At 43.3% G+C, this 27,937-nt stretch overlaps 1 protein-coding gene across 6 annotated transcripts in view; it reads right to left on the bottom strand.

The window, feature by feature from the left end:
* Positions 1 to 1,883: 1,883 nt before the first annotated feature.
* LOC309630024 (TPA-induced transmembrane protein) overlaps positions 1,884 to 27,937 on the bottom strand; it is a 52,821-nt gene continuing 26,767 nt past the window's right edge. Inside the window, exons 4-8 of one of the 6 annotated variants that reach the window (XR_014245368.1) lie at positions 27,196 to 27,266; positions 23,679 to 23,860; positions 18,056 to 18,394; positions 14,932 to 15,032; positions 1,884 to 12,609 (exon numbers count right to left, since the gene is read on the bottom strand). Coding sequence is in view for 1 of the 6 variants with exons in the window: in XM_082394765.1 (XP_082250891.1) it covers positions 18,390 to 18,394; positions 23,679 to 23,860; positions 27,196 to 27,266 (258 nt within the window). In the remaining 5 variants the exon portion in view is untranslated. Of the gene's footprint in view, positions 18,395 to 23,678; positions 23,861 to 27,195; positions 27,267 to 27,937 lie in introns of all 6 variants that reach the window. The other 5 variants (XR_014245364.1, XR_014245365.1, XR_014245366.1 and 2 more) reach the window with 5 other exon arrangements.

The following is a 27,937-nucleotide window of genomic DNA, read 5'->3' as shown; positions in this document are numbered from 1 at the left end:
TTCTGGTTAAGGGCAATAACCCAGTTGGTTCAGCCTCTGACATTTTAGGAAGTTGTGCATGTGTGCACTTCTGAATCTCCTCCCCCAGGGCTCCTCCTCTCCTCTGCAAAGGGATACTCTCCTCTCAGCTCTCTCTGCCCTGGTGGCCGAGCAACGCAGCCCTGTCTCTAAGTCAGGAGCAGCCCTTGTCAGAACACAGGGCAAGCCGAGGGGAAGGCACCAAGAGGACTGAGAGGATGGGGAACTCTCTGCTGAGGGAAAACAGGTGAGCCCAGACTCCCTAATGGGGAGCAGAGGAGATGGGTCTGGGCAATGTAGCCAGAAAGAGAAAAAGAGGTCTACTCTTGGGGAGAAAGCAATTGGGTAAGGGACTGACAAGAATGAAGTGCCTACTACGTGCCAGAGAACACGTTCAATTCCTTATAGGTTGGCCTTCTCCCCCAGAATCACAGTGAGCATCTGGTGGAGGACAGCTGAAAGGCAAGACTTTATCAAGGAAGTTCTGTGCAATAGACTACCCCCTAAGAAATGGAACAACTTTCTGGGGGCCCGGAGGCTATGCTCTTCTAAGGTTAAACACACCACCACCCTTTTAGTCACTATTAAAGTTCAAAATAAACAGCAAGCTTCCTGATAGCATAAGACCTTACCTGGTGCACATTCCCTGCAACAGGTAAGCAGAGGTCATTGAAATTGGTAGAGAACTTGGCTTAACTTTTCAGTTTCCTCATGATAACTGGAAATAATAACACAATACCTATGCTGGAGGGTTCTAGTGTGTGTGATGTTAGCATAGTACCTGATACAGAGTAGGGTTCAATAATTAGAAGATATTCTTTTCTTGGACCATCATCTTCATTAATGTCAAAGCAGCCATTGTAAAAATTAGTACCACCCAAAACAAGGGAATCCCTATGGTACAAAGTGAGGTGGTTTGGAGAAAATGAGCTAGCTGGGGAGTTGGGGGGTGGTCTTTACAGGATTGTGTTTGGTGTCCCAGAGCTCAGTTCATGCCATTGAGAGCTAGAACATAGAATCCAAAAAGCCACCTGACAAAAGGAGGCTTGGTGAGCCCGAGGAATGTCTCCCAGCCCTCCCTGAGGGTCAGTGTTGTCTGGGACTTCTCCTCAGATCCTCACAGCCCTAAGTCTGAAACTCTAGCATTCTCCTATCGGATTATAAGTCCCTATTTTTATGTCTAGATGTGAGGTCCTCAAAAGTAGAGACTGTTTCTTATTCATCTTTGAATTTCTGTTTCCTAACATTGTTTCTGGCATATAGTAGGCACTCAATAAACACTGAATGAATGATTGGAAACCTAAATAAATACTGTCTTGAAAAGAAAAATAAAACAAAATACAGGTATGATGTGACTGAGAAAGTTATGATTGATGTTACATTTGTAATTTTGTATTTTAGAACTTTGGTGAGGCAGTGAAGGATTGTGACATTAATACATGTTAGTTGTAAAAGAACTTGGAGAATAAATAAAGTATAAACAAGCAAATAAACTGGGAAGTCACAGTTATAACTACTTATAACATTAGAAGCATTATCTTTATTTTACTTTCTATATTTATCAGAGATGTGTATTTTTTCATCCATGAAGAGCTAATATGACTTTTGCCCACTTTTGTTTTGGATTTTGGTCTACTTTGTTTTATTGATTGTAAAAGCTATTTTTACTTTGAAGAAATTAGCCCTTTCTCATAAATATTACCAAAAATATTTTTGTCCAATCTGAGTGTCTTGTGCCATACAGAATTTTTATGTTTTTCTTATATATTTAAACATCATTGAATTAAATCTAGGAAGCTTTTTGGTTTCTACCAATTTATGCTTAAAATTATTTCCCCATCCCAAAATAAGACAAAGCCACAGTATAATTTTCATAGTTGTATTGCTTTACATTTAGCATCATACATTCATTATATAGTGTCAGACAGAAATACATATTTTTCTACATAGTTACTCAGTTGGCCCAGAGTCTTCATTTCTATGCTGACTTAAAATGTCTTCCTTAATATACTCAAAAGTCTTATATTTACTTGGATCTGATTTTCAACTTCACCCTTACCACCTGGTCATCATCCAGTCAGCAGACGCCACCATGTCTCTCCAGATCAAATTCGTTACAAAAAGCAGGGAAATTCCCACCATCAGGCAGAATGGCACCGATTCCCTTCATGAGAGGAACTCAGAGTTTCAGAAGATGAATCTGCCAGAAGCAAACTCAGCTTCTCCCACTTATTCCCACTTGTCCTCAGACAAGTTGCATAAATTTTTTAACCTCAATTTCTTCATGGGTAAGACATAGAATCATAATATCTACCTCATGGATTTATTCTGGGATTAAGTGAAATATAACATAGAAAATGTATATGTTATTTACATTTAGGAAGTAGTATGTATAGTAAGTATATATATACAATAGTAAGTAGCATTTATAGTGTGTGTGCATATATATATGTGTATATATGTATGTATGTGTATATATATATATATATATATAGTAAGCACACAGTAAATTGTGTTTAATTTTTAGTTTCTTTTTCTCTATACCCTAAACTCCCCACAAATAAGAAGATAGTTGTACAGAAACCCAACCCAAACAATGAGCCAATTTATTTTCTTTATTTAATTCTTTCCTTCCCTTTTATCCCATGTTCTCTGCCTTGGTGTTTTCTGTGAAAATTGCAATTTACATGAGGCAAGGCCAGTGCCCTTATCGGGCACTGATATTCTTGCATTTAGCTTATTGCTTTACATTTAGCATCATACATTCATTATATGGTGTCAGATAGAAATACATATTTTTCTACATAGTTACTCAGTTCAGAAAGATGCCCAGACTTAGCCTCAATGTCTGACTGCTGAGAGACCCTGAGCCTTTCTGCCATTAAAGAGATAACAAGTCCTGTTTATATAGCTATACCTTGAGGTCAATAAGGCAGATCTGATGATCTGAGCCAGTTAGAATTGCTCTGTTCTTAGCCACTCCTTCATTTATCAAATACTTATTGAAAATATATTTATTATGTGCCAGACATTGTGGCATATGCTGGTAATCTATACCATGATGAACAGACAAATATGGTCCCCAACCTTGTGAAATTCACCTTCTAGTGTAGGATATAGACAAGTGAGCAGAAAATTATAATAGAGTGTAAATAGGAGAAATTCAGAGTGCAGCGGGATCCTATGTAAACATTGCCTAATCGGTGCCTAGAAGAATTTTCTCAAATGTCCACACACTTTTACTTTGATTTCCTGGAGATAACTCTGTGTGTCCTTCATCACAAGAGGCCACATAAATCGCTGGAATCGGAGATAAGCAAGCCTTTTTTCCTTTGCTGGGAACACAGCAGAAAGTTCCTTCTCTGATTAGGAGTTGATAATGTCATATTTCCAAAGGTCCAGTTAATGTCCTAGGAGGATGAAGCCATTCTAGTATGACAGATGTGTCCAAGTCACCTAGAATGAATATTATCTTGGGGGAGAAAAAAAAAGAGTTTTCACAGAAATGACAGAGGGAAGAGAGTCACCCTAACAAAGCTGCAGAAACTAAACTTGTGATTTGTGTCATCTCTTGGGTATTTTAGATGCTGGGACTGCCACATCGCTGACGGGTGTTTCTGCCTTCCATGGTGAGTGGAGAACTGTTTTCAGGGGTTATTTCCCTATAAGTGTAGTTTCAATGTGGTATTTGCTGTAAGTTACCTGTGAATTACCCACTGTCCGTGGCCACAGTGGAAGCTGGGCACTAGCCCAGGCACCATCATCTGAGAGTCAGTCAGGGAAGTGACGCTTCGAGTTTGGTGAGAAACAGGAACAATAGTCTCATGGGTGGTTACACACTCTTCAAACGGGAAACCCTCAGAAGCAAGGATGAAACTGGCTATCAATGTAGAGAAAGGCACCTTAATCACACTGCAAATCCCAGCGTCTACCTGGGACAGAAGCATGCATTTCCGTCCCTTGCACAGAGAACGTATAGCCAGGGTGACCATATAATTCATTGTCCAAACTGGGAAACTTTTGCGAGTGAAAAGGAGGCTAAAAATAGTTAAGTGTCACTAAATGATTGATAACAACATTAACTAAACTGTCTGTGTAAACCAGGACATATGGCCATTCTCCTTAGAGCAGATGTTGTCCTTGTCTCCTGTGATGATAATTGGCTGCCATTATATTTATACTGTGTTTTTCTGAGGGTCATCAGTACAGTGCAGTCACCTCTATGCTCATATGGGAGGTGTTTGATTGCTTGCTTGCTTCCTTGTTTGTTTGGATAGCATAGATTGGGATTGAGGTTGGGATTGGATATAACAATGGCTCCTTGATATAAAAGAAATTGAAATTTTGTCAGAAAAAAACTCTCCAAAAAGTTATGTAGAGGGGACTTCCCTGGTGGCACAGTGGTTAAGAATCCACCTGCCAATGCAGGGGACACTGGTTCGAGCCCTGGTCCGAGAAGATCCCACATGCCGCAGAGCAACTAAGCCCGTGCACCACAACTACTGAGCCTGCGCTCTAGAGCCCGTGCTCCGCAACAAGAGAAGCCATCGCAGTGAGAAGCCCGCACACCGCAACAAAGAGTAGCCCCCACTCGCCGCAGCTAGAGAAAGCCCGCGCACAGCAACGAAGACCCAACACAGCCAATTAAAAAAAAAAAAAAGTTATGTATAACATAACCATAGTTCTCCATCTATAAATCAATTCCATACCAGCCTCAGAAAAAGGAGGAGGAAGGAGAAAAAGGGAGAGAGAGAAAAACACAAAGGAGTAGATTTCTATTCGGTCTTATCTTTAATTTTTCCTTTTTCCTATCCTCTTATTTCTCTGGCTGAAGGAGGTATTATAAGAGGCTTATAACTTTAACAAATGAGTTAAGCATAAGTTTTCATAGTTGAGTGTAACTCCCTTTGAGAGTTTCTGAATATTAAAACAACCGATTTCCTTTCCTTTTCTTTTATAGGAAAAAAATGCACATTTGTAAAGTGAGACAAGACTCCCCAAAGCAAAGTAAGTCATTGCTTTCACATCATTTTTACTTTTGACAGACTTAGGTTTCCAAGCTGCCCCTTCCCTCTGCTCCCAAAGCTCCTTGGGCATATTTCTAGTATAACACTCACACATTTGCTGCAATTTGTTCAATTGCGTGTCTCTTTTTCTCCACTAAATTGGGAGCTCATTGAGGCAAGAACGGGCTTATCGATCTCCATAGCCTTCTGTCATTTCCCGAGGTCTGCAGGCTGAAGGCGTTAAATGGGAACAATAAAAGCAAAAGGTGGAGGTGTGAGGCACATGTAAGGAACTGCAAGGAGGCCAGTGTGGGCACAGAGAGCACAGAGGAGGGGCAGGGCCTTGGGGTCAAGTTTAGGGTTAGGGTTTTTGTCTTGAGAGCTACAGGAGGCACTGAAAGGCTTTAAACAAGGGCCAAGTATGACCACATTTGCATTAAAGACATCACCCAGTTTGCTGTGCAGAGAACAGATTGTAGGAGGGAGTGGCAAGAGCCGATGCTGGAAGACCACTTAGGAGGCTGATGCAACGGTCTCTGGTGACTGAACAGGGCTAAAGTTAAGGAAAGAAAAGCATTTGAAGGAGAGGGTGGTGAGGAGTGTCACGTGTAAGGGGGGAAGCAAAGGAAGTACAGGCCTGAGGACAGGCCACAACGTTTCTAAAGAAGAAAAACAAATGAGTTTTGCCTTTGCCTTCCTGGGTTTAAAGAGGAGAGCCTGGTTCATTCACTCTGATTCTGAAAAACAAGCCCTATTGGTGTGTAAAAAAAATCATACAGCCCTCCCACCCTTAGCCTTTTCACCCAGGGGAATTGTGGGTGCAGGAAACCCCAATCTCCATCACAGCGAAACAGAAATAGAAATAGACCTCTAATGGTAGAAATAAGGCCTCTAATGCTGAAACTCACAGACCCTTTTCTTTTTTTAAATTTTATTGAAGTTACTGACTTACAACGTTATACTAGTTTCAGGTGCACAACGTAGTGATTTGATATATATACCATATATATCAAATATATATAATATACCAACACCATACAAAATTATTATAGTACTATTCACAATATTCCCTATACTGCATATTAGGTTCTCATGACTTATTTATTTTATAACTGGATGTTTGTACCTCTTAATCTCCGTCACCTATTAACTCATACCCCCGCCCCCTCCCCTCTGGTAACCACCAGTTTGTCCTCAGTATCTATGAGTCTGTTTCTATTTTGTTATGTTTGTTCGTTTGTTTTGTTTTTTAGATTCTACATATAAGTGAAATCATACGATATTTTTCTTTCTCTGTCTGACTTATTTCACTCAGCATAATACCCTCTAGATTCATCCATGTTGCTGCAAATGGCAAGATTTCCTTCTCTTTATGGCTGAGTAATATTTCATTGTATATACATATACCACATCTTCTTTATCCATTCATCTACTGAGGGACACTTAGGTTGCTTCCTTGTCTTGGTTGTTGTAAATAATGCTGCAATGAACATTGGGGTGCATGTATCTTTTCAAATTAGTTCTTTTGTTTTCTTCAGATCAATACTCAGAAGTGGAATTGCTGGATCGTATGGTAGTTGTATATTTAATTTTTTGAGGAAACTCCATATTGTTTTCCATAGAGGTTGCAGCAATTTACAATCCCACCAACAGTGCAAAAAATTCCCATTTCTCCACATCCTTGACAACAGTTGTTATTTGTTGTCTTTTTAATAATATTCAGTATAGTAGTATGGTATTTGTACCATAGTACTACTATAGTAATAGCATACTACAGTAGTATAATATAGTTTGAAATCATCTAGCATGATACCTCCAGCTTTGCTTTTTTATTCTCAAGACTGCTCGGCTATTCTGCATCTTTTGAGGTTTCATACAAACTTTAGGATCATTTATTCAAGTTCTGTGAAAAACAGTATTAGTTTTTCCAATCCATGAGCACAGTATATCTTTCCATTTTTTGTGCGTGGTCTTCAATTTCTTTCATCTATGTTTTATAGTTTTCAGAGTACAAGTCTTTTAACTCCTGGGTTAGATTTATTCTAGGTATTTTATTCTTCTTGATACAATTGTAAATAGGATTGTTTTCTTAATTTCTCTTTCTGATAGTTTGTTACTAATGTATAGAAATGCAACAGATTTCTGTATGTTAATTTTGTATACTGCAACTTTACTGAATTTATTAGTTCTAATAGTTTTTTGGTGGCGTCTTTAGGGTTTTCTATATATAGTATTATATCATCTGCAAAGAGCGATAGTTTTACTTTTTCCCTTCTAATTTGCATGCCCTTTATCTCTTTTTTTTGTCTGGTTGCTGGGGCTAGACTTCCAATATTATGTTGAATAAAAGTGGTGAGTGTTGGGCATACTTGTCTTTTTTCTGATCTTAAAGGAAAAGATTTCAGCTTCTCATCATCGAGCATGATGTTAGCTGTGAGCTTGATGTATATGGCCTTTATGCTGAGGTATATTCCCTCTATATTCAGTTTGTTGAGAGTTTTTATCATAAATAGATGTTAAATTTTGTCAAATGCTTTGTCTGCATCTATTGAGGTGATCATATGATTTTTAGCCTTCATTTTGTTAATGTGGTGTATCACATTGATTTGTGGATATCGAATTATCCTTGCATCCCTGGAATAAATTCCACTTGACCACAGTGTATGATCCTTTTGATGTATTGTTGAATTTGGTTTGTTAATATTTTGTTGAGGATTTTTGCATCTAAGTTCATCAGGGATATTGGGCTGTACTTTTTTTTTTTCTGTCTGCTTTTGGTATCAGGGTAATGCAGGCTTTGTAAAATGAGCGTGGAAGCATTCCTTCATCTTCAATATTTTGAAAGAGTTTGAGAAGACTAGGTATTCACTCTTCTTTAAATGTTTGGTAGAATTCACCTGTGAAGCCGTCTCACCCTAAACTTTTGTTTGTTGGGGGTTTTTTGATTACTGATTTTACTGATACTAGTAATTGGTCTGTTCATTTTTTCTATTTCTTTCTGAATCAGTCTTGGAAGATTGGATGTTTCTAGGAAGTATCCATCTCTTCTAGATTGTCCAGTTTGTTGGCTTACTTGTAGTTGTCTCTTGTGATTGTGTGTGTGTGTGTGTGTGTGTGTGTGTGTGTATATATGTTAGTTTTAAGCTGATAGTTACTTAAGTTTGAATGCATTCTAAAACCACTACATTTTTACTGCCCCCCACCTATGTTTATGTTATTGTCATCATATTTCACATTTTTATTCTCTGTATCCCTTAACTTCTTATTGTAGTTATAGTTGATTTTACTACTTTGGTCTTTAACCTTCATACTAGCTTCTCAAGCAGCTGTTCCACTGGCTTTAATATATATTTGCCTTTACCAGTGAGATATTTTCTTTCGTATAGTGTCTTATTTTTAGTTATAATCTTTCCTTTTCTGCTTAAAGAAGACCCTTAAACATTTCCTGTAAGGCCAGTCTAGTGGTGATAAACTCCTTTAGTTTTTGCTTGTCTGGGAAATTTTACCTCTCCTTCAATTCTGAAAAATAACCTTGCTGGGTAGAGTTTTCTTAGGTTGTTAAGGTTTTTCCTTTCAGCACTTTAAATATATCATGCCACTCCCCTCTGGCCTGCAAAGTTTCTGCTAAAAAATCAGCTGATAGTCTTATGAGAGCTCCCTTGATGTGACTTGCTGTTTTTTTCTTGCTGTCTTTTCTCTCTTTAACTTTTGCCATTTTAATTATATGTTTTGGTGTGGATCTCTTTGGGTTCATCTTGTTGCTTCCTGGACCTGGATGTCTGTTTCCTTCCCCAGATTAGGGAAGTTTTCAGCCATTATTTCTTTAAATACATTTTCTGCCTCTTTCTCTCACCTTCAGGGACCCCTATAATGTGAATGTTAGTTTGCTTGATGTTTTTTCCAGAGATTCCTTAAACTATCCTCATTTTAAAAAATTCTTTTTCCCTTTTGCTGTTCTGATTGGGTGATTTCCACTCTCCTGTCTTCCGATCACTGATCCTTTCCTCTGTATCATCTAATCTGTTGTTGATTCCCTCTAGTATATTTTTCATTCCAGTCATGGTATTCTTCATCTCCGATTGGTTTTCTTTCTTACATTTTCTAATTCCCTGTGGAGGTTTTCACTCTGTTCCTCCATTCTTCTCCTGATTTTGGTCAGCATCTTTATGATCATTATTTTGAACTCTATCAAGTAAATGACTTATCTTCATTTCATTAGGGTTTGTGTCTGGGGGGTGATTTTGTTCTTTCATTTGGAACATTCCTCTGTCTCCTCGTTTTGTTTGATTTCCTGTGTTTGTTTCTATGAATTAGTCAAAGACTCCCAGTCTTGCAGTCATGGCCTTGTGCAGGAGTAGCCTCTGTGTAGACTGTATGTGCTGAGCAGCTTTGGTGGGATGGCTGGAGCTGGGGTAGGAGCTGGGGGTGGAGAGCTAGAGTGCACCCCCCCTGGTGTTGCTTTTGGGGCATGGCTGGAGCTTCTGTGGGCCTGGAGCATGCAGCGGTCATCTTGGCAGCCTGGCTGGAGCACCTGGACTATGGTGGCCTCCAGTGCCTTTGAACCTGAGGAGTGTTCCAGTAGTTCCCTGCCCATTTGGCAGATGCTCTAGGGGTAGTAAATGGATTTCTTCACCTAGAGTCTAGGTGCCTTTTAAACCTCTATTTTTATTGCTGTGTCCCCCACCCCGGGGTGGGGGGAGGGAGGCGAATGTACGCATGGGCCCCTCAGTGATACCCCTCCCTCCTGCATGTTGCTGTATCAAGGACGGTGTTCCTGCCCATACCGTCTCTCCTACCCATCTCTATTTGGTCCTTCTGTCATTTATTGTGCAAAGCTGTTCAGTCAGCCCTCAGTTCTTCTTCAGAAAGAATTACTCTGTATGTAGGTGTAGATTTGGTGTGTCCATGGGAGGTGCTGACTGTAGGGTCTTCCTACGCCACCATCTTGGATCCCCACAGACCCTTTTCTTGCAGTGATAGTCACGGAAGTCCTAGATAAGCAGGGGAATTTATAGAGATGTGAGAATCTGGAATGTCAGTACTGAGGGAATATAAATCTTTACACAGCAAGGTGGACTGTATCGGCACAACCACCTCCCACGTAGGGTGATATCATGAGGCTTCTTTGTGAATTCTCATGTTTGCTTATTGAGCTAGTGTGTTTGCCTCTTTGCTGAGTGGCCAGAGCCAGCTGGTTTTAAGTACATTGGCTTTTGAAAAATTGGTCTGCTTATGTTTGTTTCTGCGAGCAGTCTCAAAAATGGGAATGTTCAGTTTAAGAGTTCCTTTCTCTGTAAAGCTTTCCTTGAGCACCAGCTTCCATACTGCCATCGTCCCCTGTCACCTACAGTAGAAACGACAGCTTTCCTCTGCATTGTGGATCTCTCTTAGATCCCTGACTGCCTCCTATGCTTGCCTGTGAGCCCCCTGAGGACAGGGACTGTCTGATTCTTCTTTGTCTCTCCAGTTCCTGGTACAGGGTAGACATGCAACAAATTTTAGGTAAGGAAGGACAGAGAAGGAAAGAGTGAGGAAGGTAGGGAAGTGTGATTTCCTATCCAAAGACCCACTGAATGTGTTTCCCTCCACTCAGCGTCTCAGCACAGCTCTGGCTGTTTCTTGGCTAGATGGCCCTGTCACTCCCCAGGGATGTGTTGAAGATCAGGATAGCTGGAGGAGGACTACCCCTTCTGTTCCTTGGCTCTCTGGTTGCTTATCTTTCAGTGCCCCTCTCCTCCCCTCCCAGAAACCTCCCCATGACCTGAAATTCATTAAGTGTATTTTCTTTCTCCAGATGAAGAAACATCACCTGCTCCCATCCAGGTAATGCAAACATTTCTGAGACTTTTTCTGAGATGACAGTAGAAATGCAGACACCTCAGATAGCAGAAGAAGACCTCCAAGACCCCTTCTGACCTTAATATCGAATTCTTTAGACACCAGTGCTTGTGAGCCCAGGGACATATGCAGAGCCTGACAGCAGAAGCAAGAGCCATCTCTGTTGCACAATTTATTGAAAGGAACTAATATTTATTGAGCACTTAGTTTATGCCATGCAGGGGGCTGAGCGCTTCATATGCATCATCTCATGTAACTGTCACAACAACCCTGTAAGATTTGTATTATTATTTTCCTACCCATTTTACAGATGAGAAAACTGAGACATTAAGTGATGTTCCCTCAAAGCCAGACAGCTGAAAAGATGGCAGGGGCATGATTCAAAAACAAGTCTCACTCCCAAATCCATGCTCTTTCTCCTGTACCTTGCTGTTTTGCTTTTTATCGCCTGAGATTTCACTGAATGAGACCTTCTCTTAAGTGGATTCTCTTTTTACTAATGCAGATATCTCTAGAATGGGTGGTTAAATATCATAACCCAAGCACTTTAAGGTGTCTTCAGATTGTTCTCTTATATAAGACTGAGCAGCCTCAGGGCCCTGAGACTTTGGGAATTACATAGTGTGGTCTGGGGTCACTCTGGGACGTGGGGCAGAGAATGCATGCCTGAGTAGGCTGAGTTCTCTGAGCAGCATGAGAACTCTGGCAGCATGGGCTAGCGGTTGGGCTGGGGCAGCCATGTAGGAAAACCAGACACAAGAGATGGAAGGGAAGCGGCCATGGAAGACAGACTTTGCCCAAGGCTGAACCTCTGTTGAGATGAAGTATAAAGGGAATGGCAAGAGGCCAGGTCTTGATGATGGCTGTCCTTTGACCAGCAGGAGAATGTTGACCAGGGCTCCTCGGAGGATTTGTGCTACACCCTCATCAATCACAGCGTCCTCGGGAAAAGGCCATCAGGGAACGCTGCTGAGGAGTGCTATGAGAACGTTCCCCTCAAGGCTGAGAGGCCCAGAGGAGAGTCGCTGGGCAGAAACGGGACTGAGTATTCGCTTCTTCGTGTGCCTTCGGCCCCTAGGCATCCGTCCTCCCCAGAAGATGAATATGAACTTCTCATGCCCAGTAGAATCTTCTCTGACTCCCTGATATAGCCACATCCACTTATGCCCCCTTCTCAGGCTCAATCTTCTCATTTCTAATGAAGTGACTGGATCAGTACTTAATACCAGCAAATAAAAGCCAGGGATGGGGAGCTCTGGTTGAAGCAGGCATGGGGCACAAAGCCCTTTCAGCTTATCTCCCCCTCAACACACACACAACAGCCCTTTCTGTAGGGGTCACTGGAGAACGTAGTTTGCAAGCCTCAGGGTCTCCTAGATCCTTCTCAATGTCCAACATCCAAAGATCAACCAACTATCCCAAACACCCACTCTTTGAGAAGGAAGTGACCATCTTTGGTTCTAAGTGGCTTTAAGAAATGGGCCATTCTACTCAGTGGTGGGAAGAACTCCCTGATCCCCTGCTCCTCTGTTCAGGTTCTTCCTATAAAATGTCCACATGACTGTCCTCTGAAGTCACAGGGAAGCTTCACCCATCGTAGTAAGTGCACCCAAAGGGGAGTCCTCATTCCACACGTGTGTAGACCCAGCTCCTCACTCACAGCCTTCCGGGTGGGCACCTGTGGCGTTCCTCTTACTCCACACCTCTAAGCAGTGTCCTTCGCAGAGCGTCCTTTGACTCATTGGCTCTGGTGGTGTGGTTGGTTACATGGGTTGAATTAGTAAGTTCCAGGCCAAGTTTTTATATATTTTTTATATATTTTTAATCCATATTTTTTAACTTTGTATTTCTCCCTAGAAATCTTAGGAAAATCATAGCATCAGAGAAGGATAGGGTAGATCATTGGAGATCCTTTAATCCCATTATCTTTTCTGGTTCAGAGGATAACTAGCTCAATGCAACATTTCAAGTGAGTGGCAGAACTTTACCTAGAGCCTGACTTCCTGGCTTCCAATTCAGTGCTCTTCCAATATACTACATAGAAGGGCCTCTACTACAGGGTATATGTATGTGTTAAATAATACGCCATGTATAAACTATGAATAGAGTCCACATTGGAAAAATCACACACACACACCTCACTTCTCTAATGAGCATTTCTCCCTATGCCCCAATTATTTATTTTCCCTTATCTTTCTTTTAGTGTTTCTACAATTATGCCTATCCCCTAAAACAGGGGTCAGCACACTATGGCCCACAGGCCAAATCTGGCCGACTCGCGGTTTTGGTAAATAAAATGTCACTGGCCCACAGCCCGCTCATTTGTCTATGTACTGTCTGTGGCTCCTCAACTTCAGGAGAGTTGAAAGGTTGTGATGTACACTGTAGGTCCTGCAAAGCCAAAAATATTTGTTTTGTGGCCCTTTTCGGAAAAACAGTTTGCAGACTCCTTCCTTAAATAATCATAACTATAGATAAACTAAACAAAAGTGCGTTTGGGTATCGGTGTAACCCGTAAGAGCTAGTACCAATAAAATGGTATGGAAATATTAAACCATAAATTAGGGTGAGAGCAAGAACAATTAGCAAATTAGACTATTTCTGTATGCACACCTGTGTTCTCAACTTCCTGTTTTATTTAACCCGTAGCTATTGTCCTAATTTTAGGGGTGTTAAAATAGTAAAAAGTTTGTTGAGATAAGCAGTAGATGCATTATGAGTTTAATTACTGTTTGTTCCCCAACCAAACCAAAGTTAAATCATTTTGCTATTTAAAGTGTGCTAGAGGGCCCAGCAGGGATAAATCCAGTGACTTAAGGTTGGATGTATCAACACAGGTTTGCTGAGACTTCAGCCAGCTGATGGTCTTGATCTAAGAGCCAATCACATCTTAATATCTTCTACTCCACTAACTTCCTATTTTTAGCAAAATTCTTCCACACGGAATCCTAACTTTGACCTTTGGCCGGGATTCACTCAAGTTCAAAAGGAGACATGCATGAGAGCAGGGAATACAGTACAAGATGTAACATGGCTTAGGGCAAAGAATGTGGATACTGGAGTCAGATAATCAATGATTCGAATCCTGGTTCCCATTCTTCCTCCCTCTGAGAACTTGCATGTAGATTGGAGGCTCAGTTCCATCACCCATAAGCAGGAGCATTATATTCAATGTATGTACATCATCTGTCACAGATTCTGAACAAACGATATCAAAGAGTAAAGGGATACAAAACTCTTTATGATGTCTATAGAAAAACATGTGCTGATGTGCTTGGTGATGCAGGGCCAACTGGCACTCTTCCAGCGAGGCAGAAACACAAAATTGCTGGGGTTTACACTGGGATTTTTCACGTGGACGTTGGACCACTGTGGAAGTTGATTGGTTTAAATATTCTTAGTACCACATGATAAGTTGTAGTTGTTTGAGTCTTACCCCATGAAAGAATTACTTGTCCCAAATATGTTTTATAGGGAACATGTTAAGTATAAATGCTTAAACAAAGAAAATTGTTCTTATAATGAAATTTAGAGGGATTTTGAAAGGGAATTATTTTTGAGCAGGAGAACCCTTTGGGAGTGCTCTGAAATAACTACTAGGGCTGTATATAATGCTGATCTATTTTCCATAGATTTCAGGATTTCTGATGAAAGTAGGGTACCCTCTTTACAGAAAATGTACATTCACACACACACACACACACACACACACACACACACACACACACATAAATATCTGTATACAATTTCAAGGGGTTGGGGATGCAACCCCTAAGTTAAAGAATTCCTGTCCTTGATTAAGAAACTGAGGATTTAAATTGGTCCCTTAAGTCACACATATAATCAGAAAATTCCCCTCCCTGATGTTGATCTTAAAACTATACATTGCCAAAGTTCACAGAGGCATATTTTATGCAGTATCTGCAGGCTTTGTGGTTTCTGCTTTAAGTTCATACTAGTAGCTATAAATAATCTCTTAGTCTGTGAATAAATTTTTACATAAAACAGAAGAAGACAAAGATAGGTCAGGGAAACCTACCGTTGACAACAAATAAATTCAAATGCTCACGTTTTTAAGACAACCTTGGGTGACAGATGCTTCAAATATGCTCAGGAATGGAAAGGCATAGGTAGAACAGGAAAGTTGAGTCCCCAAGATTCCACAGGAGCCTTCAGAGAAAAAGGAGATTGTTTACATTTATCTGACTCTGTTCTTTTCCAAGCCAACCTACTGAGTTCAGAAAGCTACTTGAAAGCCACTTGATCAGAGTGTGTCTTGGTTCTGTCAACAGTTAAATGGATCTGTGTAAGTCTCTCCTGCTTTCTTAACAGAGGGATCCTTCGCGAGGCACTGGGTGAAGCGCTGAGTGGTCATTATCACCCCAGAGACTCTTGTACAGTCTGATAATCACAGCTCTCAACCCATCCCTTCCCCCTCACCACCTGTGCTCCTCATGGATTCCCAGATGGTAGCCAAGCCTGAACTGAGCATGACCCTGGGGTGCCCACCAGTTGGAGGCCATTGATCATGTGTGGTTGTCCACTAGGCTGGACTTTGCACCCCAACGTTGTGGAATTCTGGGCTGGTCCTTCCACCTCTCCAGACCTTGGTTTCCTAACTATAAGATGAGAGGGCTGCCTTCTGTTGCTAAGAGGATAGTGAACTTTAATCATAAAGGAAAGATTGCTGCTAGCAATGCAGTAATAGTGTGAATTAGCTTATTTTAAAACAATGAAACAGTAATGGGAGCAGAGAAGGGAAGACATAGAGATTTCTCGCATTTTTCTCAGCACTAATCAGACTCTGAATAGGGCAGAATCCATGTCCAGAGTCCACATCTAAAGGGGAAAGGAGAAAACACGCAGCTCATCCTAAGACACAAACATGTGTAAAGGGAAGCAAATCTGTTTATTCAAATCCCACCATTGCTTCAAGGTTCAGCTCCAGACCTACTTCCTAGGCAAAGCCTTCTCCCATTAAACTATACTTTTCACCCTTTTCTCTGACCATCACACAACCCTGCAGTTTGTCTTTATTTATTTTTAACACCTATTTTTTCCTGCTGTTTCCTGTTTCATCTGTGCAGAGCCTGACTCCCTAATAAAACCAGTGGCTTTTTTCCTTATTATCATCCTCTTCTTCATTGGTATATTCTGTAGCCTTCTGCAACACAGATCATTAAAAAAATCTGCAGAACAAAGTTAAATTGAAAGGGAGAAAAGAATAGGACACATGGCTAGAATTTTTGTCAGTAATGGGCGGAGGGGCAGGTTCCACTGATCTGGCTGTATCCTTTCTGCCTGTACCTAAGTGACTCCCAGAAAAGACCAGTTTTTTTTCTCAAATCCTTCAGTGAGGGACTTCCCTGGTGGTCCAGTGGTTAAGACTCTGCTCTTCCACTGCTGAGGGCCTGGGTTAGATCCCTGGTCGAGGAACTAGGATCCCACAAGCCACGTGGCCAAAAAAACAAAACAAAACAAAACAGAACAAAACAAAACAAACAAAAAAAGCCTTTCAGTGATACCACAGATATTCGTTGAAACCTTCTTATGTACCTTCATTATGCTCTTCATGAAGATGTGTGATGGCCAATCAATTCATCTCCTATAGCACAACAGTATGTAAGTGCCATTTTCCCCCAAACACCTCAAAACGCTCTAGTCACAAAGTTCAGCTCTTTCCACACCATTTGGGCAGAAGAGTCAAACTCACGGAAAATGCTCTCTATGACTTTCAAGTGGTCAGAACCCAAGACAAGGTGCCTGCATCTTGGTGGTTTCCAAAAGAGAGGGGAAGATCAGAATCAAACCCGGTCCTGCCTCCAGACAGGAAACAGTCCTTCCTTCCAGCCCCAGGCTCTTCAGACACCTGGTCCTGCCTGCGGGGCCCCGGGGGGAAGTGGAGAGGAGAGACGGTTCCCCCCTGCTCCCCCGGCAACAGGAACAGGGAGAGGAAGACACAGGCCAGCCCAGTTCAATCTTACTCACTCAGAAGGGGAAGCTGCCCTTGGGGAAATGAAAAGGTCACTTCCAACACCATTTACTGCGAGAACATGCCAACCCAAATCCTGGCCCTGGAGAGTCAACCCCTATGAAGCAAAGGTCAACGTGGCAATGCGGAGGCAAAAATAAAGTTCTTCATTATTTTCTTAAAAGTACAAACACGAAGGTTTAGGTTTGACATATAAAATAAGAGGAAGAAGGGAAATTCACCTGTTTCACTAGTTGGAGGAACTATCCTCAAACTGAAACACAATGTTATCTTTTAGTTAAATAACAAAGCACATTCACATTATGCAGAGTCCTGGGTCATAAAGAGCCCCAGGCAAATCTAGCCGGAGACTCTCGTACTCCAACACGTACTCCAACACATCCCGGAAAGCAGCTGCCCCCAGCCTGACGTCCACCCAGGGCCAATTTAACTGAGATACTGAGGCTGAGAACCTCTCATTACATGACCACAAAACTCTGCTGGAAATTTCCAGCAAAGCCATTTTCCTAACAAGACACTTTGTTCCCTCATGACAGGTAATTCTATATCCGTAGACGACCAATAGAGTCGCTCTTGTTCACTCCACCCTCACCCCCCCCAAAAGGATCTGACGTTAAACTTCCAGCAGTTTATTTCTGAGCGCGGTTCTTCCTGTTTCACAACTATCTTCAATAAGATACACAATCAGTGCCTGAAGACACTGAATCCTACAGGAAGGCTAGTGACTCTGGACAACAAAAACCAACATGTACTACCTAGAGCAGACGGTAAGCAATCTTAATGATTCTCCGATGAAAGTTGATGAAAATATAAATGGAGAAACCATCCAAAATGAGAGTCGTGTGTTCAAAACTAACATGGACCCGTGTTTCCGTAAGAGGTGTTCAGGAGTCGCAGGAACTATACACAGAAGGGAAATGAGAAACACACACCTCATTTCTGTAGCTCTACATAACATTGGATGGAGTGCCAAGGCTAGTTTGCTGAGATATGGGCTATGGAAGGAGACACAGACCATGCTGCCTACGTCTGGTGAAATGCCTGCCTTTTCCTCACAGCCTTGCTTGGAGGTACATCAGACATCGGGGTGGGACGGAGGATTTCAGGGAGCGATTGGCTCAGCTCTCCCTCACCTCGCCTCTCCCCGTTCTCTCGCCACGGGCTCAGGCTGGCGGGATCCTGCCTCAAAGGCCACCCTTACCCTGAAGACAGCGTGTCCACGTGTGGGTGGAGGCAGAGAGCGCTTCAAGACCAGCAGCGACCTGGCCCTGCAGGTCCACCCGCCGCCTGGTCACCCCGCCCCATCTGGACCCAGCTGGGGCAGCCCTGGGTGCTGTTTTGCTGGACGTAGTGCCAGACTCTAACTGTGCAGAATCAGGAGAAAAAGGGCCGTCTCCAGCCCTGTAGTCACTGTGAGTCCTTCTACGTTAATTCACAGGATCTCTACAGGATCTCTTCTGTAAAACGGAATGAATTCTCTTCATCCCAAAGTTCAGTGGAGTGCTGCTTTCAGACACAGATCGACCTCGACCACTTCATTCTGAAAAGAAAATACAAAGTCACCATTTTTTAAAAAGCATGGTTATTCTAAACATTTATGTTTTTATTTTATTTCACTGGGTTTGATTATAAACTCTAATGTAAAAGTGGAATATCTGTAAATTCCTAACAGAGGAGGTTTACTCTTCAGGCAACACACACACACGCATGCACGCACACACACGCATGCACACATGCGCACACGCAGAGGCACACATGAGCACACACGCAGGGGCACACATGCAGAGGCGCACACATGCACACACACACACGCACGCACGCACACAGATGCACACAACTCCGAATTCCTTTCAAAAGGCAAATTACATTGTTTGCTTATTTGCTTCGGTATAATTCATGATAAATAACATTTTGACGAGGCCTTTTGGATGCAGAGGACATTTTAACAGTCTTTTTTTCATAATCTAACCATAAAAATACCTCTAAATTTTCATTTTTTAATACAGCATAATATTCAGCAAGACATTTTGATGAGGGAAATGGAGCACAGCTGGCCTGACTAAAGCAGAGGTACCCAGACAATGACTCGGGACAGGACATAGGGGACCCACGTGCGCCACAGCAGGGTTCTGGCAGTTGGTGTTCGGGGCTGGATCATTCTTTGCCATCAGGAGCTGTCCTGTGCATTGTAAGAGGTTTAGAAAAATCTTTCTGGCCTCTTCCCACTAGATGCTAGTTTCCCACAAACACTCCCAATGGTGACAACTAAAATGTCTCTGGACTTTGCCAAATACCTTGGAGCGGGCAAAGTTGTCCTGGCTGAGAAGCAGTGCTCTTTGGCTATAAACTCTGTGTTTCCTGGGGAATCTATAAACAACCTAAATGTTTTCCCTCCACACCCCAGGCAGTCCTTTCGAGGGCAGAATGCATACACTGGCCTCTCTGCCAGCAGCCAGCCCATCCGTTTACCCCAAATCTGTGCAAACGAGATTCACTATTCTCATTGCCTAGAGCTTTTTCCTCTTCTCTCTCACATTAATCAGTTTTTGCTTTTGTTCCTTACTCAGTCTACTGGTTAACTCCCTCACATGTCAGACAACACAACAAAATAACTTACCCCACGTCCAAAATAACTCATGCAGCTGTTTTACATTGTAAAACAGATTTCCCCTCCTTGTCCCTGGACCCCTCCCTCCACTAGGTGAAGAAGCTCAGAGGTAGAAGGGGGGTGGGGGCAGTGATCCAATAAAAAAATTCCCTTAACCTTGAGGACATTATGCCAAGTGAAATAAGTCAGACAGAGAGAGACAGATACTGCAGGATCTCACTTATATGTGGAATCTTAAAAAACCAAACTCATAGGGGCTTCCCTGGTGGCGCAGCGGTTGAGAATCTGCCTGCCAATGCAGGGGACATGGGTTCGAACCCTGGTCTGGGAAGATCCCACATGCCGCGGAGCAACTGGGCCCGTGAGCCACAACCACTGAGCCTGCGCGTCTGGAGCTTGTGCTCCGCAACAAAGAGAGGCCGCGACAGTGAGAGGCCCGCGCACCGTGATGAAGAGTGGCCCCTGCTTGCCGCAACTAGAGAAAGCCCTTGCACAGAAACGAAGACCCAACACAGCCAAAAAAATATATATAAATAAAAATAAAAATTAAGAGCTTTGAGATATAATTTAAAAAAAAAAAAAAAACCAAACTCATAGAAAAAGAGATCAGATTGGTGGTTGCCAGAGGTGGGGTGTGGAGGAGGGGGAATTGGATGAAGGTGGTCAAAAGGCACAAACTTCTTATTATTACAAGATAAATCAGTCCTAGGGATGCAATGTACAGCATGGTGACTATCAGTAACACTGCTGCAGGGTACCTTTGAAAGCTGCTAAGAGAGTAGATCCACAAAGTTCTCCTAACCAGGGAAAAGAAACTTTTGTAACTATACAAGGTGATGATGATGGCTGTTAACTACACTTACCACAGCAGTCATTTCCTAATACATGTGTCAAGTCATTATGCTGTACCCCTCAAACTAACACAGTGCTATTGGTTAATTATATCTCAATAAAGTAGGAAGAAAATATAAATTTAAAAATTCACTTATGACTCTTCATATTAAGGGAGGTTTTTATTTGTAGAAGGCATCAACATGATGCCTGCAGTTAGGCCAAAGGGTTGTCATATTTCCAAATTAGAGGATGAGAAATACACACAAAATCCCTTAGGAATCCAAATTACAAGCTAATTTAAGGTTCTGACTCTTCAGCACACACACAGGAACCCCAAAGGAACTGCAGCCCGGCTCCAGGGAATCCTTGGAATTCCTGAAATTGTAAAATTCAGGGGGAAGAGTGTGTGCATTTTTTCCCCCGGAGAAGTTACAAGGCTGTCTCCCAATTCTCTAAGGGGCATATGAGCCAAAGAACTTTAAGAACCTTTGCTCTCTGTAGAACAGAATTGTGGTTGCCAAGGGGGGTGGGGGTGGTGGAGAGACGGACAGGAAGGTCGGGATTAGCAGATGCAACTATTATGTATGAGATGGATAAACAAGGCCCTGCTGTACAGCACAAGGGACTATAGTCAGTATCTTGTGATAATGGAAAAGAATATGAGAAAGAATGGATATATATGTATAACTGAATCACTTTGCTGTTCAGCAGAAATTAACACAACATTGTAAATCGACTATACTTCAATAAAATAAATTTTTTTTAAAAAGAGGAAAACGTTAAAAAAAAAAAAAACAGGGCTTCCCTGGTGGCCCAGTGGTTGAGAGTCTGCCTGCCAATGCAGGGGACACGGCTTCGAGCCCTGGTCTGGGAAGATCCCACATGCCGCGGAGCAACTGGGCCCGTGAGCCACAACTACTGAGCCTGCACGTCTGGAGCCTGTGCTCCGCAACAAGAGAGGCCGCGACAGTGAGAGGCCCGCGCACCGCGATGAAGAGCGGCCCCCGCTTGCCACAACTAGAGAAAGCCCTCGCACAGAAACGAAGCCCCAACACAGCCAAAAATTAATTAATTAATTAATTAATTATTTTTTAAAAAAGAATCAGATTTATATTTAAAAACAAAAACAAAAACAAACTTTGCTCTTTGAAGAATCAGAATATCATCTTTGTGCGACAGCGCCTGCCTAGCTCCGCACAGGAGCGGGGGGATACCTCGCCAAGCCCACCGCGCCGACGAACACAGGTTGCTGGCGTCAGTACCCCCGGGCCTCACTGGTCCCTCCCAGAGGCCTCACAGCCCTCTCTTCCCTCCCTCTGGACTTCGCTCTGAGCTGCCCCTCCCTCTGCCCCCCTACCTTCTCTGCATCGCTCTTCTTCCTTCCTCACCTCCCAAATGGTCACTGTCTACCCTTCTACTTGAGAAGGGACTGATACTCATGCTCCTGAAAATATCAAACACCGCCCATGCTCTGCAAGGTGGGCTGGGGGGGGGGGGGTCACAGAAACCCCCATCCCCAGGAAAAATGCCTGAGAGAAAGAGTACCGTCTCCTGAGGGGCAGAAACAGCGTCACTCGGGCCTGCATCCCCGAGGCAGAGTCTGAGGTTCAGTTCCAGGTCTTGTGTCAGGCCTCATGAGCCACCTGCCCTCAGAACGCGGACCTGCCAGCCTCATATTCATCCTCAACCTTGTCTCACCCTCCTCCCACCCCCTGGCCTTCATTTGGAAAGTGCTGGTGACCACAGCTTTAGAGGAGGCTCAGAAAGTCAAGGTCAGTCACCACGCAGCAGGCAGGGTGGGCCTCCTCTCTCTCTGCCGTACACAGGAGTGGGCTGAAAGGTCCTTCCTTCCTTCCTTCTCTCCCTCTCCCTCACCCCCTTCTTTCTTTCTAAAATTCCTGTACAGGGGGCAGAACCTCTTCACTCCACACAGTATGTTATCTGCCTGGCCCAGAGACACACTTCATTTATTTAGAGGCTCAGGGAAGAAACTATTCATTGATGTGACTTTCCCAGTGAGCTAAAAGTTGGCCCTCTGAACGTCATTCTTTTTATTCATTTGGGAAAAAGAAAGCTTTAAGAACTGCTTTATAAAACTCTCTGCCTTCCCAGGCCAAGATCAGCCCACTTCCACTTTCCGTTCCCAAGAATCAAGTGTCATCACAATAAATGCCTCTTCTCACACCGTGTGGTAACATGTGTGCTTTATAATCTGTTGCACTCTCTTGACCCTCAGCTGCTGGCCCCGTGCCTGCCACTCACCACACCTCCTTCTCATTCACCTTTTTCATTCATTCAACTAGTATTTACCGCTGCTGATGTGCAGAGTGTTTCTGATGGGTTGTGGGTGAAAAACCATCCAAGACTGTTGGCATTAAACAAGAGCTAAAACCTCTCCAAGTGAGGAATCAGAAGTGGGAAATGAGAAGAAGAATGGGAAGTAAGGCCAAAGCTCAGTGCAGACAGATGTGAGGGAAGGAGGTCTCGAAGGCTGGCGGTCATCTCACCTTTCCACCTTCCTTTCTGGCAGGTTTTGTACAACGTTCTCAGATTCTGACAAGTCGGGTATCTTCTATGCTTGTTAAAAAAACATTTCCATTTCCCCATCCTTTTCTTAGTTTTAAAAGTGGATGAGTAAATGTATTACAATCTTCTACGGAAAGAGACGAACTTGCCTTTTTATGTCCCTCTATTAATATCTTAATGCAGCGGTCCCCAACTTTTTGGCACCAGGGACCGGTTTCATGGAAGACGACTTTTCCACAGACTGGGGCTGGAGGTGGGAGTCGGGGGGGGGGGGTGTTTCAGGCGGTAATGCGAGCAATGGGGAGCAATGGGGGAGCGATGGGGGAGCGCTGGGGGGCGGCAGATGAAGCTTCACTCGCTCGCCTGCCACTCACCTCCTACTATGCGGCCCGCCTCCTAACAGGCCACGGACCGGTACCGGTCGGCAGCCCGGGGGGTTGGGGATCCCTGTCTTAACGGACTCAGTGGCCTTCAATAGAAAAAGAGACAGATTCCCCATACTGAGGTCATCTTTCAACAACTTAACTATATCGTTTACTTCAAACTCTTCAGCACTTGCTTCTCTTGTGAGACTACAGTGTTTCCATGAAGGTTTCTAATGATATTGTGATGTGGGATATGGGGCTTAGAATGTGGGTGAACCACAGCAAGGAAACACGTAGCAACCGTCATGTTTATAGTTTAGCTGTTTCCGTAACATTTTTTCCAGTTGCTCTGTCTGCTCACGGACGGCAGGGACTGGGTGACCTCCGCGGAGTGTGGAACATCACCTGCTTAGAAAACAAATCGAGCCATCTGCCCTGTCTGGTTCACTTGTTTATCATCACAGCTCTGCCTTCTGATGTGCTCGACTTACCAGAGAACCGGAGGGACGCTGGATCAAGCCCCAGAGTCTCACAACCGGACACGTTCTGATCATGGAAATCCTGCTGCAAAACGCCCAGCACCAACTCCTCACTCATCACGTACTTCATAAAGTTGTGGTCTTCCGACGGAAACCCAAAGTGCAGGTGGTAGGTTATGGTGGCGTTTTCACCACTGAAAGGCAAACCAAACAGAGACAGTTAAAAATATCAACAGAATCACACTGCAACTCAGGAAACTGATTTTAGGGAAAACATCTTTTTAGTTCTGCATTCCCTCCCAGGACAAAAGAGCAAAGAGTGTACTGCCCTAGAAGCCCCTCATCAACGCATCCATCACACAAAGTTGAGGTGATCCTAACCTCCTCCTTCCACCTAGAACCCATCCCCTAGGAGTCTGCCAGGAGAGGCCATGCAGGGGAGATACTGACTCAGCTATTGTCAACGAGGCTCCAAGAGCTGCCCAACACCAGCCTTTACCCCTGAGGCAGACCAGGGAACCCCTTTTTTCCTGTTCTCACACCACAGCCTCTCCCTGCCCCAACAAGTGAGTGTCAGAGCTACTCAGTTTAACCAGTTCATTACTTAACCTATAAAATGTTCAAGGTAGGGCCCAAAGCTCCCTGCCATCGGCTGGATGCAGACTCCTAAACTCTCACAGATGGGCCTGGGTATCAGCAGCAAATCATACCTCCCTGGTTTGTCCCCAAAGTGAGAAACTTTTTCTGTCCCATTTCCACTTCCTAAGGTTTTGCAAACTCTCAGTAAGGGGACCTAAGGAAAGGGAGTTTTCATCTTCTTAGAACATACTTTCCCATTTCTAAAATAAAAATAATCATGAGGCTATCCTCAGCTAATCAACAGTCTATACAGCTTGTTAAATGCTACCTTAACATTTAGATTTCTCAACAGATATCCTTTGGTTCAAGAAGGCCTAGATTTTTTAAAAAGGTCCAGATTAAGAGCCAGCAATAAAATATTTAAGAGTGGCCACATCTGAGACCCTCACCCAAGGGCAAGTTTGTTTTTGTTTTTTGTTTTAACATCTTTTTGTTTGTTTGTTTGTTTCTATTATTTAAAAAAAAATTTTTTATTAACATCTTTATTGGAGTATAATTGCTTTACAATGGTGTGTTAGTTTCTGCTTTATAACAAAGTGAATCAGTTATACATATACATATATCCCCATATCTCTTCCCTCTTGAGTCTCCCTCCCTCCCACCCTCCCTATCCCACCCCTCTAGGTGGTCAGAAAGCACCGAGCTGATCTCCCTGTGCTATGCGGCTGCTTCCCACTAGCTATCTATTTTACATAAGGGCAAGTTTTGCAGACAAGCCAGTCCCAAGAGTGAATCAGGACACCGTCCCTGCCAACGACTGGCAAAGAGCTCTCTCTTGTGGCCAGAGGTCACATAGGCCAATACTCTTAGACTGATGCGCTGACAGTTGAGGTTATAAACTCCACTACAGCCAAGAGATGTGCCAAACCCTGAGTTTCATACAAATAACGTACACCCGGGACTCTAGAGAAATTCACAGTTTCAAGGATGCCTCTACAGACAGGTGAAAATGTGCTTTCAAACTCTAAGCCAGCTACTCTGGTTTGCAGGTACCACTGCTTGTTCCCAGTGCTTCACCCTCTAATTATAGCTAATGATGGTCAACATCTTGACACACAGCCACCCTGCACACCCACAGGCAAGGACTGGGGCTTGCTAGCAGAAAGGAGCAGAGGCTGACTTGCAGAAGACCAGGCCAGAAGCGGAATAAGAGGGTCGTGCTGCCTAACCTGGCCTGGCCAGCCCCTCCTAGTCCGTCCAAGTCAGGTCACAGGAGGAACTGACATAAGGCTGAATTTTGAGGGGAGAGGAGGGATTTTTCAGGGAAGCAGAGAACCTTGTGGGCTTTGCCTCAGCTGCCCACCACTACAGTGGGCCCAGAAGCTGATGAACCAAAGGACATTTTCCCAGGTTCCTGCTGGTGGGTCCAGGACTGAGATGGGATCCACCATGGATACAAGCCCGTCTGCCAGGGATTCAGCTGCTTCCTTCCTGCCCACATGCGGCAGCAGGCTTTGGAGGCAATCCGTTTGTTTCTCAGTTCCACACTGTTGAAACTCTGTCTGGACTTTAAAAAATGAACCAAAAATGTTTCCCAGCAGAATTTCTTTATCCAAAAATCCTAAAACCCTTGGGTTTTTCTTTCAAATAACTTTTATAAATAGATTCTCTCACGTTACTCTTCAGATTTTGTTTTACTCAGTTTTCTGATGGGTTTTTCTCAGTGTTTATACCCCAACCCGTTATGCAATCCCATCTCCTCTAGACCCCGTAATATGGGCTGGATTCTTGGTAAGACTCTTTACGCTCTGAATATCCTTCCTCTCTCACCTCTGTCTTTGAATTGTAAGTTAGGGCAAGCGCACAGAGGAAAGTTGGGTCTGATTATGCATTTCTCCCTTTTCTATTGGCGTTTTAATACCAGTAATTTATGAATAAAATAGGCTAGGTCAAAAGTGTCACCATAAGGTAGCATGCACACTGGGGGTCCATAAAGAAGGAGGAATAGTGTTGTTGACAAGGCAACCTGCCACTGTGTTTTCAGACTCCAGATCCCTTTGGTCTTACCCCACTGTGCACCACTGCTTCATGTGCTTCCCCTCCCAGGTTTGGGAAACTTATGGTTTGAGAGGAGGAACCTCAATGTAAAATTGCCTTTGATGGTCACATTCCAGGGATATCTCAGGCACAGCAGGTAATAAAGCTTTGCCTTGTAAATCTTGTCCTAACAATATAAAAGGATAATCAAATGATCCTTCTACATACATACACACTTTTACCTAAGTGTCTATAGACATATACAAAAACATTAGAGATTAGGAGGAAACTAAAAAGGAAACAATATGTATGTGTGCGTATATGTTACACATGTATAATACACAAAGTATATATGGTAAATACATGCACAGAAGAAATCACACAGACCAGTGATTGTTGTTCATTTTGTAGAAGGGATTGGAATTCACTGCGGAATTGACTGGCACATGAAGTGTCCAGGGGTAGTGGGGCAGGGGAAGGCAGGATGTGTACTTTTCCGGTAGCATGTATCTTTATTTTTTAATATTATACAAGGAGCATGAACTTGTATATGACTTGTGTTCCTCAAAAGCAAAAGCCAGTACATAATCACATCATTATCTGAGATCTATTTCTATTTCTACTCTTAGCTTATTCGAGCATCTGCTGGGAAACAGAAATGGTTTGTCTGGGCTTTTCCTCTATTCCCTGTTACTGTGTTGAGTCATATAATTTATCTGGGTTTCATTTTTTTCCTTCGTAAAATAAGGGCATTGAGCTAGTTGGCCTCCAAAGACCCTCCCGGTACTGACACTATGGTTCTGTCTTCCGTTGGTCCCCTCCGTGCTTTGGGATTAGGGCAGTCCTTTTTGGTAACTAGCGATGAGTGTCGATTTCCAGAGAGACATCAGCACGTAATGCTCCACATTCTTACCTGAAGTCTACGATTTCAACTGAAGTAAAGTAACGGCTCAGAGCTGGTGATGAACTGTACACATCTGTGAGCTAAAACAAACAAGGCCAAATTAACAACCACACACATTACTGCCAGATCGTACTGCATATCACCTGATGAAGCAAAACTACTCCTAAGCAAAGGAGATCCAACTCTAGGGAGGAATTAACTTACCCAGAGGCTCTGGATGAAGAAACAGGAAGGGGTGGGCCCCTCACCAACCAAAATTCAAGTTACCATTCATTTCAAGGGATCTCACTTGTAAGGACCAAGTGACCAGGCTGGGATTTTCAACATCTCATATGTTGCGCTGAGACCTGTGGCCTTACTGGTTGGCAGCCTGGGCCCACACAGACCCGAAGCGCCACGGGCAGGAGGGAACCCCCGCGGGGCTAGGAAGACAGCAAACCAGGCCGCTCAGGGCCCCATACATCACCGAACAAGGGCCTCTTCTCTCCTTTCTCCAGGGCTTCACTCCAAGGAGAAAGAGCCACGCTGTTTCTGGATAATGGGACCAAGTGGGGGAACAATGGCAAAGGTACGGAGCTCTTATTTTATCCATGAAGTGTTGCAACCATAAAAAATAATGACATCTGTGTTCCCAACTACCCAGGTTTTATGCCTTCACATTTTACCATATTTAGTTGAGCCCTTTACGTGAAGAAACCCAACACAGCTAAAGCTACTCCTACACACTATTCTGTTTTTCCTCCTCCCTCCC

This window comes from Balaenoptera borealis (genome assembly GCF_965194805.1).
Source record: "Balaenoptera borealis genome assembly, chromosome: 5".
Classification (NCBI taxonomy): Eukaryota; Metazoa; Chordata; class Mammalia; order Artiodactyla; family Balaenopteridae; genus Balaenoptera; species Balaenoptera borealis.
Note: the sequence above shows the minus strand (reverse complement) of the source record. Positions and strands in the feature narration are given on the sequence as shown.